Genomic DNA, 14,329 nt, shown 5'->3' on the forward strand with positions numbered 1-14,329 from the left:
CTTTACACTCCGTGCTATGCTACTTTGGACAATCAATGACTTCCCTGCATATGCGATGCTTTCTGGTTGGAGCACAAAAGGAAAATTTGCATGTCCTTACTGTCACAAGGATACAGATTATTTGTGGTTGAAACATGGGAAGAAGTTCTGCTACATGGGACATCGTCGGTTTTTGCCCTTAGACCATCCATGGCGCATGAACAAGATGAGCTTCAACAATGAAGAGGAAACCAGAGAGGCTCCAGTTCCACTGTCTGGTCAAGATGTATTAGACCAATATGCAACTTTTCATCCAACGGGATTTGGAAAGGACATATCAAAAAAGAGGAAGCGTGATGAAGACGCAAGATGGCACAATTGGAGGAAGAAGAGTATTTTTTTTGAGCTCCCCTACTGGTCTTCTTTGATCATAAGGCATAATTTGGACGTGATGCATATTGAGAAAAACATATGCGAGAGCATATTAGGGACTTTGCTTGAAATTGAAGGGAAATGTAAGGACAGCGAGAATGCCCGCCTTGACATGGAACATCTTGGGATCAGGCAAGATCAGCATCCTGTGATTGATGATGACACGTACACCTTGCCAGCAGCGTTGTACTCTCTAGACAAGGATGACAAGAGGATTTTATGCCAATTTCTTCAAGGAGTGAAGATGCCTGATGGGTTCTGCTCCAATTTAAAGAGATGTGTTGACGATAAAACATGTAAGGTGTCTGGACTCAAAACTCATGACTACCATATTATTCTACAAAAACTATTGCCCTTAGTCATTAGAAGGATTTTGCCAGAAGATGTTGCCAGGCCATTGATTGAGCTCAGTAGGTTCTTCAGTGCACTTTGTTCAAATGAGTTGGTGCCAGCAGATCTTGACAAACTAGACAGTTCAATTAAAGAGACTCTTTGTCAGCTTGAGATGGTTTTCCCGCCTGCATTTTTTGACATAATGATTCATTTACCGGTCCATCTAGTTGAAGAGGCTAAACTAGGAGGGCCCGTGTGTTACAGATGGATGTATCCAGTAGAGAGGTATCTACGTACTGCTAAAGGATATGTCAGGAACAAGGCACAACCAGAAGGATCAATAGCCGAGGCATACATAGCTGAGGAGTGTCTTACATTTTGCTCTCGATTCTTCGACGTCGACACCAAGCTGAGTCGAGCTGATCGTCATGAAAATACAGTTGTGAATGAGCCTCCAAGTGGTCTAAGCATATTTAGTGAAATTGATTACAAGAGGAGAGGAAATAAGCTTAAGAATTTGGAGAAAGTTGAACTTCAAAAGATGAGGCACTACATAATTACTAATTGTGATGAAGCCAGGAAATGGGTAGAGTAAGTCGCAATTTTTACCACTAAATTTATCTTTTATCTGCTTGTTTGTGGCATCAACTAATAATTTGGTGCACTCTGATGTAGGGAGCATAAGACACAACTAACAAGGGATAGTTCAATTAACATTAAAAAACGACACAAGGAGCATTTTGTAAGATGGTTTGAAATCGAGGTATGTAGTATTATTTTATATTTTTAAATTCAACTTTATGGTCAGACCAACGTAGTAATTAACCGGTAGATGTCTAACTTGATTTTTAAATTGCAGATAGCAAAACTATATGAGAAAGGGGAAGCAAGTAAACTGATGCATGCCCTTTCTCAAGGACCTGACCCTCGAGCTCGTGTGTTGAATAGAGTGCACATCAATAATTGGCTATTTCGGACAGCTGCCATAGAGAAAAGTCTCGTGACACAAAATTCTGGTGTCCTTGTGAAGGGTGACGATAGTATAGGCAACATGACCTGGTATGGAGTCATTAGAAATATAATCTCACTGGAATTCCCACAAGAAAAAGAAGTTATATTATTTCAGTGTGATTGGTATGATGTGCCGGCTACCAGTACCAGCAGAAGCAGAGGGTACACTAGGGACAAATTTGGTATTATCGACATTGCTACTTCCATGTTTAGATATTCAGATGAACCTTACATTCTTGCTTCAAACGCTGAACCGGTGTTTTATGTCCCTATCGTGAACAAGCCGAGATGGTCTACTGTTGTTTTGGTGAGACCAAGAAATTTGTTTTCCATGCCAGACACAGGAAATGACGCCGATGCACTTGATGTGGGAATCCAAGAAATGAATGAATCAGGCCAAGGTCAGGAATTCTTAAACTGGTCAAGACAAGATAGGGCAGGCACAACTGGTTCTGCCGCCATTATTAATCAAGTGCGTAGCGAAGCAATTCCCGAACCTGTTGATGACTATATTGGTGATGATGATTCTGACGACGATGACACCTACATTGATGATGGGGTTATTGCACCAGTCATGGAAGAAAATATAGAAGATGATTTCTTTGCTTGAAGACAATTTTTTTTGTTGCACTGTTTGGTGGGAAGGGTCAATTGTCCTTCATATGCATATGTCGCACTTTATTATTTTTTTCTTTTGAACTGATGACATGGTTAAGTTTGAACCGTTGCATGGAACCTTAATGTTCGTTATGCTAATGAATACCTCTTGAGATAAATGTTTTAAGTATTTGAAATAAAGAGGTAAGTGGAAAGTTTTGAAATAAAAATCACGATTGCCCAAGAGTAATCACCGGTCGGCAAATGTTTGGACAAGGAAAGGTTCATTAGTGTGGTCACCATGTGACTGATGGTGCACGGTCAGGCATTTACTATCGCTAACAAAGTGACCAACCACCCCGGTACAACTTCAAGTACTAATTAACATCCACGCATACTTAACATCAAGTACTTAACAGCAACTACTACTTAACAGAAAGTTTCAGACACCAGGCATAAGGACGGAGATGCCGAGATGGGGCCAGGGTTGGGGCGTTTTATAACTCATAAGGTCTTCAATCATATCAAATAAATTAAAACCTGAGTTACAACGAACACACCTACATAGCGCAGTGGTGTAGAAGGTTTTATCTGAACCAGAGCTCCATGGTTCGAATCCTGTGGGGAGCACTTTTTAATTTTAATATATGCGTCCCCAATTCTTTTCTTTCCATACTTTTTTTAAGTTTTAAATTCGTTGCAATTATCAAAGTATATTGCAACCAAAAATAAGCGTTGCACTTGAACACAATTTTCGCTTCGACCCCATAGATTTCGTTGCAATAAAATTTAGCACTTGCAACAATATCAAAGTATATTGCAACTGCCAAAAAAGGTTGCAATTGACCCCCACTTTTGCTTCGCCTCCAAGAGTTCTCGTTGCATTAAGTATCTAGCATTTGCAACGCTTGTCAAATTTTATGCAACACAAAAAAACCGTAGCAATAGTCAAAACCAAATGCAACTAACGTAAATGTAGTTGCAGTACTACCACACAATTGCAACCAAAATCAAGTCTATTGCAACCATTTTTCACCATTGCAATATCGTCCACCAAATGCAACAGAGCTTTGCAACATCTTGAAAACCGTTGTATTAAAGGCATGTATCGCTACCATTTTTTAGAATGGTTGTAATACAACAATCTCTGGCAACCAATTTTTCTACGTTGCAATTCTTCGGCGTTGCAGTAGACCAAAAATCTTGTAGTGAGTTCCAAAGGTAACAGGTAAAGTAATTTGTCCGAGTGGCATGGCTGCTTTGCCGGGTACTATTCCGTAAAAGGGTGTGCTTGTTGGCGTGATCATCCCGGTGAGTTGTAGTCTCATTTTCCTTAGAGTTTCTGAAAAGATGATGTTGAGTCCAGCTCCTCCATCGATTAGTACTTTGGTGACGGTCATACCAGCAATAGTCGGATCTAGAACCAGTGGATAATGGCCTGCGTTTCCCACGCTAGTCCATTGGTCTTCTCTGGTAAATTGGATAGGATACTGTGACCAATTGAGGTATCTTGGTGTAGCCGGTTCTGCTGTCATAATGGTCCGCAGTGCTAGTTTTTCTTGATGTTTGCTTCTGCAATCTGGAGCCCCTGAGAAGATCACTGCTACCGTTCCCCTGGGTTTTTGGAATCCTTTGTCCTCATGGTTGTCTTCTTCTCTTTTCTGATTGTCCTCTTTGGTGTTTTCCTTACTATCTTTTCTTGTGTATCGATCATTGAAAGTGTAGCAATTTCCGATGGTGTGCCTCCCACTAGGGTGCAATGGGCAATGTATGTTTTCAATGTCATCATATCTTCTGGGTTTGGAAAACTTCTTTGATTTGTCGGCCATTGCCACAGTATTATCTGGTCTACGTTTTCTTTCTTGATGTCTGCTATTTCGGTGATTTTGCTTGTCCGAGTTGTCCTGGTTGCTTCTGTCTGGGAACCTCTCTCGCGTTTTTTTCTTCTGCAGTAATCATCTTTTCCACTGTTCGTCTGAATTCTTCATTGTTTCTTGGATTTTCTTTGCAGAAGTCTTGAAATTGCCACCTAGCCATGATTCCGTGGGAGAAAGCTTCAATTACTTCTCGTTCGGTTATGTCATGTACTTGAGCTCGTAGTTTGCCGAACCGTCGATAGTAATTTCTGAGACTTTCACCTCCCTTTTGCTTGAGTCCTTTTAATTCTGCATGAGTGATTGGGTGTGTAATGATTCCTGCGAAATTCTCACAAAAAGCTCTTTGCAGATCCTCCCAATTTCTGATAGATCCTGGATTCAGTTTGTCGAACCATTGGAGGGGCATGGTCTCCAGTGCCATGGGAAAGAAAAGGGTTTTGATATCGTCGTCTCCTCCGGCTAGTTCAATTGATTGTGAATATATTCTGAGCCATTGCTTTGGTTCAGTTTTGCCATCATACTTGGAGTGGTTAGACGGTTTGAATTTGTGAGGTAATCGTACCAATGCAAGCCTGTTCGCGAAACAGGGGAACCTGTCGTGTGCCTTGGTTTCTTTGAATTCAGATTCGGCACCTTCTTCTGGCCAACTGTTGTTCTGATGGGAATAATCTTGCGAGGTTGTCTGGGTAGGTACCCTACTCCTAGTCTTCCTTGGTTGTTCAAATCGGTGGCCTTGATTATGTTCTTTCCTACTTCCTCCGTCATGGCTTCCACCCGGCCCAAGTCTTTTGAAAGCGGATTTCCTTTGATTTTGATCTTCTTGCCTGTGGGTTGTTGATCTGGCAGGTAGTCTTGATCGAGCTCTCTCTTCATGCGTTCTCGGGATCGTCGATCGGAGCAAGTCCTGGAGCTGTTCATACTTCTCACCAGGATGTGAAGTTGCTCCGAGTTCTTCTAATGCTTCTCGAATCTTATCGTAAGGCGTATTTGCCGTGCGTCTTCCTTCGACTTCTCGTTGCGATTTTCTTTTGTCGTACTCAGCCAATTCTGACTCATATCTGATCCAAGCTTCCCTGCGCTGCCTAGCACGGTGTTGGCGCCCTTGTTTCAACTTGTTTTTTCTTTCTCTAGCTTGTTTCTGACTTTCGGTTTCTCCATCGTAGCCTTGGGCAAAGGGTGATATGTTGGATTCTGATTCATCTGATGATCTGACATCGGGTGCTTCCGGGGGATTTAATGGTGACCGCGGATGTCGAACCATGAGCACTTCTCGTGCGTGAGTCGTTCTATTATTGGCGTTAGTTTTCATGCTGTCGGAGTCACTGATAACTTTCGTAGATGCCTCGGTGTCGTAGATCGAGTCTCCTTCTTGGTAAGGTAGAATAGCTGTTGTTGTTGTGCCGACTAGTTGGGTTCCGCTACCTTCAGGAACGGAACCTGGCCAGTGGATGATACAGTCTTGCGATGTTATCGTTAACACGAGACCCTCCTGAGCTCCTCTCAGTGGTATCCCGAATCTTGGATTGAAAGATCTTTCGAATTGTCCCTGATAGGATTTTGCCATGTTGTTGAGCCCAAATGGAAAAGAACTCGACTTCTTGAGAGAACTCTGAGGGTAATCCGAGTTGTTTTGGGTTGTGCTCTGGAATCTTGCCAAAAAAGAACTCGGTTTCTTGAAAGTACTCGGATAAAACTTCGCCTTGGAGCTTGAATTCTAATCGGATATGAGTGGTCGTGAAATCTGATCTGAATCGGATACTATGAGCTGCGCGAATCTTCTGGTGAGCTGATCCACTGCAGTTGTTGAAATAGGAAATTCTTTATGATGATCTAGATCTTTGAGGAGATGGCCCTGAAGCTTGCCATTGTTGTCTGCCTCGCAGATCCATGAGCCGAAGATGAAAGTTGATCCCATCGGGAAGATTATGTTGTCGAGGTCCATCGAGCTCTCGGATGCAAAGTCGCCGAAAGCCCCTACCTGGCGCGCCAGCTGTCGATGTTTCACCACCGATAGCCTACCACGGGGGTACCCGGGGCAGTATGTTCGGGCTTCGGCGTATGCTGAACTCGATGGTTAACGCAAGAGACAGCCGATTTATCCTGGTTTAGGTCCTCGATCGTAGATCGAGTAATAACCTTACGTCCAGTCGGCCTTAGCCTTTGCGTTGGATTGATTGCGATATGCTGTGTTGTATAATTGTCGTCCTCTCTCTCAGGAGCCCTGCCCTCCTTTATATAGTCAGGAGGCCAGAGTCCTAGTCGGTTTTACAATGAGATTTCCTAGTAGGATTACTTAATAGTTCTATTACTAAGATTACATGGGAAGAATCCTAGTTGAACTAGATATTCTCTCTCTCTTGCGGGGTATCCTGTGGGTCCCGCATCGACAGCTACCTGCTGACATCATCCAAAGAGATCCGATTCCAGAGTCGTATCTGAATCAGCTGATATCGATCCTTATGCGATCGATTCCTTGATGGGCACAATTTTGGAAGCCTTTGAATTCCTACGTTCTTCTCCCAAATTTTGGTGTAAACACATGCCCCCCAATTTTGGGATAAAAGTGATTTTATTCCAATATTCCTATTTATCCGTTTACCACACCGCAACCGTTCTATTCCGAGATATACGCATGATTTCTGACTTCTCGGCCTGAGTTTTATATAATATCCCAATAGTACCTCTTCCAACTCACTTGACCTTTTTTCCTTTTCCTTTTTCCTTGACCAAATCTTAATATCTGACGCCGTCATCTCCAAGGCCTCAAACCCTAGCAAATCCTCTGTTCTATCAAGCCGTTTATTCAAGCGTTCATCGTCAGACTCAAACCTACTTTGGCTTTAATGGCGACCAGCGACCATGTTCCTGAGGTATGCCTTCCAAGTTTTCCATTCTCTGAGTTCCAGCTGCTACCCTGTATTTCTTTTCTCCTTAAATTTATTTCATCCAATTTCTAGGAGATGAGGAATGAAATCTTGATTCCATCAGCTGTTGCTTCCAATGTCTGTTTGCTTGGACCTATGGGTAACCCTGACCCATCAGATTTCATCCATCAAGAAACCAACCAAATCCCCTTTAAACTGTCTGCAGTGGATTTGTCCTTTTGGAATACCAAAACTCCCTTCAGAAATTGGCCCAAAATGCCTAAGGGATGGAGAAATTGGTTCCGTAGGGTGTCCGAGAAAAAGGATGGAGATTGGGAGCTTTATGATTTGAACTAATGCTTGACGCTCTCGTTGTTCGGGATGGATAGGAATGACTCACTCTTGATTTCCGCATCTTATTTTTGGTCAAATGCCCATACTGCATTTGTATTTGGTCATGGTCCAATGGCGATCACTCTAGCCGATGTTTATATGTTGACTGGCCTTAGAATTACTAGATCAATGCAGCCTTATGAATACCTGAGTGTCAAATCCAACAAATTAGCCAAGATATCAGACTGCATAGGATGGGCCAGTTATATTCTGAATCATATTAGAGACAAATCAAATGTTAGTGAAAGGGAATATGTAGCCTTTCTAAACATGTGGCTTGAGAGATTCGTCTTCTATGGGTCATCTTGTGGCCCGACTTACAATCATAAACTCATGGCCGAGCATCTAGTAGTGGACAAGGTCATCCTTCTTGGAAAGTATCTATTAGGAGCTGCTTATTAACTGATGTACCAGGTAGCTGCCCAATTACTGAAGAATGAACTAGTGCATGCTATTAGTGGCCCCTGGTGGTTGATACAACTGTGGCTTAACCTGTATATGCACAATATTATAAGACTTGATCTCAGAAACCTGAGTTTCCCTTCCTCCAACTTTGACGAGGAATATAAAGGGTGAAGAAGGAAGAACCCGTCAGTGTACAAGCTATGGTGAGGCTGCATCGGCCATAACAATCGATATAACATTGGCCATCTCTCAGAAAGTTTTATAGAGGGTTTGATGCAAACATCCTAACTTGGCTGCCAAACGGACAAGGATGAAGACAACGAGTTGATCTTCCTATTCAAATTTTGATTCGAATCAGGCTGCTGGATGAGACGGTGGCTGCAATCTTCAATTCCTTTATCAAGCCCTACGTCCTTCCAGCCGAATTTCGTCATGGTCGTGGCAAAATGGCCATAGGCTCCTTCCTCCTAGGTAATCTTCCAACCTATGAATTCTACAGCCCCTCTTTTGTAGGCTCGTTAGTTTGGTTTTGGCCAATTGCCCCCTCAACTTTTCTTCAAGGATATACTGAGGCCAAGTGAGGATATTAGTGAAGTACTGGAAGTCTCCAGAGTTTTCTAGCTGGGGTCAGATCTTCCTTCCCTCTGCTTGCATGACTAGGTCAGAGTCAGCTTTTCTTCCACTCTCTTTTACTCCTGGTGGCAAGAATGACACTCTCATCTTTTCTATGGGTTGGTTCACCCTTTGTGTATAGCTCTGGATGAGGAATTTGCTTCTAACAGAGAGGTAACTTGCCATTTCTTTTCAAGAAAACCGCTTGATGAATTCCTCTGCCAACTGTTCTAATCAACCTTTTGAGGATGCTGAATTTGATCCTCCGAGCTTGGATAGGAAGGGGCGTCCTATAGATTACTAGCCACCATGCCCAGTTTCAAGAATGGGATCGGCTCCACCTTCACTGAAGAATTTTATAAAAACTCCTGCTGCCTCCACCATTATAACATACCATTCTTCAAAGCATCATGTGGCTCAAGGCACAATCTAGAAAACCTCTACTAGGAAGAGGCTCCGTAGAACGAGACCGTCAGCTGCTCAGGTAAACAATTCATTTCCTTCTCAACATGTTGTTCAACTGCTAATCCCGTTCCTTCATAGCTATTGAGCATTGCATCCCAACCTGCTCTAGGTGCGGGACTGCTATCCTAGGTGTTTGACTCAGCACCAACTGAACCCCCATCGGCTGATCCTTAAATGGAGCCGACTTTGGTTGAAATAACCGATGCTTCCATAACAGCAGAAAATGTGAGTTTTATCCTTGATGCTTGTCAAAGCGTTTTCTTTAACTTTTTTATCTACTTGGCTTCCGTTCTTCATCTAGCTTCTTACCATGCCTGATACTTCCTGAGGAAACACCAATGCAAGAGCAGGAGCCTGACAGTCCATTTAATAATCCCATCGGTGTCGAAGGTGATCCTGTTGATTCCCTAGCTCAGCATGCAACTGATGGTAAGGAAGTTATACGTCCCTTTTATTCTTCTGCAATAATTATGAACTAAAATTTGACATTGCAGATACCAATGTTGAAAGCTCAGAGCCGATTCAACCAGATGTTATTGGTGCATCATCGACTGCTCCTTCCTTTCCGATAGAGGCTATTGCAGAGAAGGTATTGTATCCTCTTTGCCATCCATTCATTGTAAACTAATTTAAGCCTCCTAATCAAGATTCCCTTATACATAGGAATTCAATCTTCTAGCCCTGAGTTACTCTTTCAATCTTGAGGAGTATCTTGATGAGGATGAAATTAGATCATCATCCACCTCTTCCAAGAAAACCTTACCAAAAGAGACCAAAAATCAGCTAAGAGATGTTCTACCAATATTTGAAAAGAATATAACCAATTTGGTCCAAGACACTGATCCAATACATAGAGTTCCTTGGCCATTAAGGGTAATCCATCCCCGGCTCTCTTCAGAGTCTTGTCTCCTTTATCTATCTTTGAAGGTCAAGTCTTGAAGGTGAAACAGGCTCAGAGGAATCTGTTTGATCGTGAAACTTTATTGGCCAAGGGGAACTCTAATAGGCAAGAGGTGAAAGAACTGACATAGTTGATTGATCACTTGAAGAACTCCTCTCTCAATATTGACCCAGAATTATCTCAACTGGAAGCTAGGCGTGTAGAACTTGAGAAGGAACTAGAGAACATGAAGGCTGCCATTGATCGTCATAAGTTAACCTTGGCTCAAATACCTGATGCCATTCAATAAAAGAAATAGGAACTGCTGGCCAAAGTCAGAGAAAGCAAAGCCATCCATAGTAGCCTCGAGAGCATTCCTGGATTAGCCGAACAAGACAAACAACAGAATCGCAGAAGTTGATGGTATTCGACTAGAAGTGCTGAAAGCAATCTAGGATGTTCTAGACTTGCAATTTATGTATCAACATTTGTCTTGTGTAGAACCAATGACAACCATACTTTCCGTTGTCTCACTATGTTTTCTTTGTTTCGGCTAAAGAGCCGATTTTGAAAATAGCCGATTCCAGACTCCCGATCTTAATCCCATGTAGGTCTAAAAACACGACCTTTATTATTAAGAGAACCCTTCGATCTTCTACCCTTAGTCACCTAGTGCCGTATTCTCTTTGGTATTAGTGAGGTGGTGCTTCGCCTTCTATTAATTGCGGTTGGCTTTTGCACATCTCGAGGCGTTCACCTCTTCGCTCTGTGGCTTCAAATACCGGCTGAGGACTCCAGCCTCGAACACATCTACACTTGCAACCGCTCCTATTCCTTTCCACTCTTCTCCCCCACATACTCTGTAGCGGCCTTCCTCCCTTCCTATAGATCCGATCAACTTCATGGCTGGCGAGGAGAACCACGACAAGCGTGCGGCGGAGGAGGTTCTGGAGGAGAACATGCCGGTAAATCAGCGCCTCCGACGCATGAGTTGAGATCAACATCTTCTGCTTGTGATGACGAACTATTATGATTTGTCTATAGATTCATTTTGAATGATAGTCTCCGTCCTCTTCCTAGGGCCAACGAGCCCTCTGACGCTGCATCTTCCACGTCGGCTTCATCATCGGATTCTTCCAACTCGTATAACGGCGATGATGCCCGGCGCTTCTTCCGAGAATGGAGGGCGGTCGAGGACCGCTATTCTGAGGTGATTCGGAAAAACGGCCAGCTTGAGATCTATCTTGGGGTCTTCCAAGCGGCCCTTCATGCGGCCGAGGAGGAGGCCAGTGCCGTTCGAGCATGGCTGGCCGAGTCTGATGCCGCGGTGGCCGGTAAGATGAGTTCCATGAACACTTCTATTCTGATTTCCACTATCTTTATCTTGATAGTTCTTCTATTTTCTGTGATCGCCAGCCCTGACAGTGCAGTTGGAGTCTCTCCAACTGGCGGTGAACATAGCTATGACTACCGTCAATGCTCGGGGTCCCCTCATCAATACTCGCCTCCAAGACATCCCGGCCCATGTTCAGGAGATCGCCCTCCACGACGTTCATCATGGCGCATCAGTGGCGCTGACCGCGGTGCAAGTCTAGATAGGGTATGAGCTCCATGGCATGGAGACTGGCTTCCCGATGGGCGACAGCCCCAAGGAGCATGAGGACCTGATGGAAGAATTCGTCGTAGCGGCAGAGGCCATCGTGGACATCACATCTGCTCAGGATGTGGTGAACAAGGTCTTTGATTGCTCTGTACTTAGGGCAAACTAATGAATGAAACCTTATGTTCTTTCATGAATGTATCTCAGTGCAATGCCCCTATATGTGTCATGAATGTCTTTGTTTTTTTGTTTTTGCTCTATAGGCGATTCGTATTGTATCGGTTTTTTCACATCTTCAGGCTTATTTTTTGAACTAGAGGCGATACCCTTTCTGGTACCGGCTATTAAAGCCAACGACTAAACGAATCGGCTATCAAGTGTTGATCAAATGCTAAGATAACATCCCTTCAAATATTTTCATCGATCGCCATTGATAGGTTGTACCAGAACTTTTTCAGACCAAAGGTTAAACGATCGATCGATCTAGGTCAAGCATCTTATTAAATGAAACAAAACTTCCTTTAATAGATCTATCAACTCTGAATTGCACTTATGACTTGACTTAGCATTCACATACATTGGCCAAAGCCCATCTCCAGGACCAGTGCTTATTCTTCCTTAATCCAATGGCCGACGTGAAGCTGTGACTTTTTACTAAAACAAACTCTCAGAGCCGATTGCTTGCATTGACTGTTGGCTTTCATTGCTGGTTTTAACGAAGCCTCCTTCCCATAACTTGCCAGAAAAGCATTTGAAGTCTCCTAGCTCCCAAAAGACTGGATCGGCTATTGCGATACTCACAGACTCATCAGCGTGAGCCAGCTCGACATCATCTCCATGCCATTGAATCAAACACTGAAGCATGGTCGATGGTACACAATAGTTTGCATGAATCCAATCACGACCAAGGAGCAAACTGTACGACCCTTTTCCATCGATGATGAAGAATGTGGTGAGCAGACTCCTACTCCCGATTGTCAGTTCGACATTCATTGCCCCCCAGGTCTTAGACGCATTACCTCCAAAGTCCTTAAGCATCATGTCAGTCTCAATCAAATCTCCTGGACCCTTACCAAGTTTGCGAAAAGTGGTGTAAGGCATGAGATTGACAGAAGCACCTCCGTCCACCAACATCTTGTTCATCGGCTTCCCATCAACAAAACCTTTCACATATAAAGCTTTTAAGTGTCGATGCTTGACTAGTTTATCAAATATAGCCTGATGTATAACCGTCAGCTTGGTAACTATCTCTTCATACTTCGATTCATCAAAATCTGAATAAACTTCTTGATCTACCAGAGCTCTAAACTCTGATGACAACATAAAAGCCATTTGAATATTTGCCGATGGTTGCCTTTTATCTACTGTTTGCTTAGCACGCCATACTTGAGGTTTACCGGATGCTTGAGCCTGCTCCAACTCTCGATTCCTTAGGCGCTGCACCCTTCTCTTTTGGCTTCTTGTCAAACCTCTTGGACACCATTGGCCTTCCTGCCAAACATATTCTCTCTCGTTACTTTCTTCTTCATAATTAGCCCAATTTTGATCAACAACTCTTTTTCTAAGCCGATTATGAACATTTCCATTTTTAAGCGCCGATCCATGTTATTATGATGATACGCATCTTGAGCGTGGATAGACCGGCGGTTGGCTTGAGATTGCCTAAACTCCCAATATTGATCGCTGCACTTTGGACAGTCATTCCTGGTAGGCAACTTCAAACCTTCATTCCAGCAATGTCTGAAGAAACAACAATTCCAATGTGATTCAGCTTGCTTTCTTTCACACCTCTCTTTTCCCTGTTGACGCTGGTATTCTTGCTTTTCTAACCAATGCTGATAATCATTTTCCTTCTGCCGCTACCATTTATTCAACATAATTCGAGATGTAACCCATGGCTTTATCACCCCTTCTTTTGATGTTTCTCCCTACTCATATCGGTTCTTTTGCTTATCACGACGTCTTTTAATCTCTCGGTATTCATCAGCCGATATTTGCCTCTCGGGATCAACTGTTTCAGCTTCTCTTGATTTGGTTGATGTTAGGACCTTAGTCTTTCCTCTGAGCAGCCTAGCATTGACCATGTTTTGATCTCCTGGGAAAGGATTATCATCAACTTTCATTTTCCAAGGTGTATCAAATTTGAGTCTTCCTTGCTAAATAGCCCTATTTATATGCTGTCGAAAAATTCTGCATTCATTAGTGGAATGAGAAGTAGCATTATGGAACTTGCAGAACTTCTTATTCTTCAACTGATCAGGGGGCAACATAACATGATTATCAGGCAGCTTGATCTATCCCTTCTCAAGCAAGAAATCGAAGAGCTTGTCTGATTTTGTGACATCAAAGTCATAGCTCTCCTCGACTCCTCTTCCCCAAGGATTTGGCACCACTACTGTCTTTTTGCCCCAATTCCATTCAGCCATGGCAACCTCTTCTTCTTCATCTTCATAGCCATCATTGACTGAGTATGGATTATAAGCTTCGACCACTATGGTACTCTTCTAGAATCGGGTATCTCTGTGCATACTCTGGAATTGGCTATTGAGCGCTACCACTCGTTGAGCCAATTGACCCAAGTTGTCAAATTCTTGTCGCAATAGTTTTTCTTTCCATGTTGGCAGCATTCCTTGAATGGCCAAAGCAGCTAGCTGATCATCAGCCAAGTTTAATGAGAAGCACAAATTCCTAGTCTCTCGGAACCTCTAAAGAAACTCAGTGACCGATTCGTTAGTTTTCTGCCTTATAGTTGTCAAATTGGTCATCTTCTTTTCTCCAGTCCTAGTATAAAAATATGTATGAAATTCCTTTTCTAGGTCAGCCCAATTGGCAATGGAGTTGACTAGCAGTGATGAAAACCAAGTGAAGGCTTGCCCTGATA

At 43.1% G+C, this 14,329-nt stretch overlaps 1 protein-coding gene across 1 annotated transcript; it reads left to right on the forward strand.

The window, feature by feature from the left end:
- LOC136509665 (uncharacterized) lies at positions 1–2,476 on the forward strand. Its single transcript, XM_066504405.1, has 3 exons — positions 1–1,335; positions 1,420–1,507; positions 1,604–2,476. Exons 1-3 carry the CDS (start codon positions 17–19, stop codon positions 2,363–2,365), a joined length of 2,169 nt encoding a protein of 722 aa, XP_066360502.1. The 5' UTR covers positions 1–16; the 3' UTR covers positions 2,366–2,476.
- The last annotated feature ends 11,853 nt before the right edge of the window (positions 2,477–14,329 follow it).

The sequence above is a fragment of the Miscanthus floridulus genome, chromosome 15, assembly GCF_019320115.1.
Source record: "Miscanthus floridulus cultivar M001 chromosome 15, ASM1932011v1, whole genome shotgun sequence".
Classification (NCBI taxonomy): Eukaryota; Viridiplantae; Streptophyta; class Magnoliopsida; order Poales; family Poaceae; genus Miscanthus; species Miscanthus floridulus.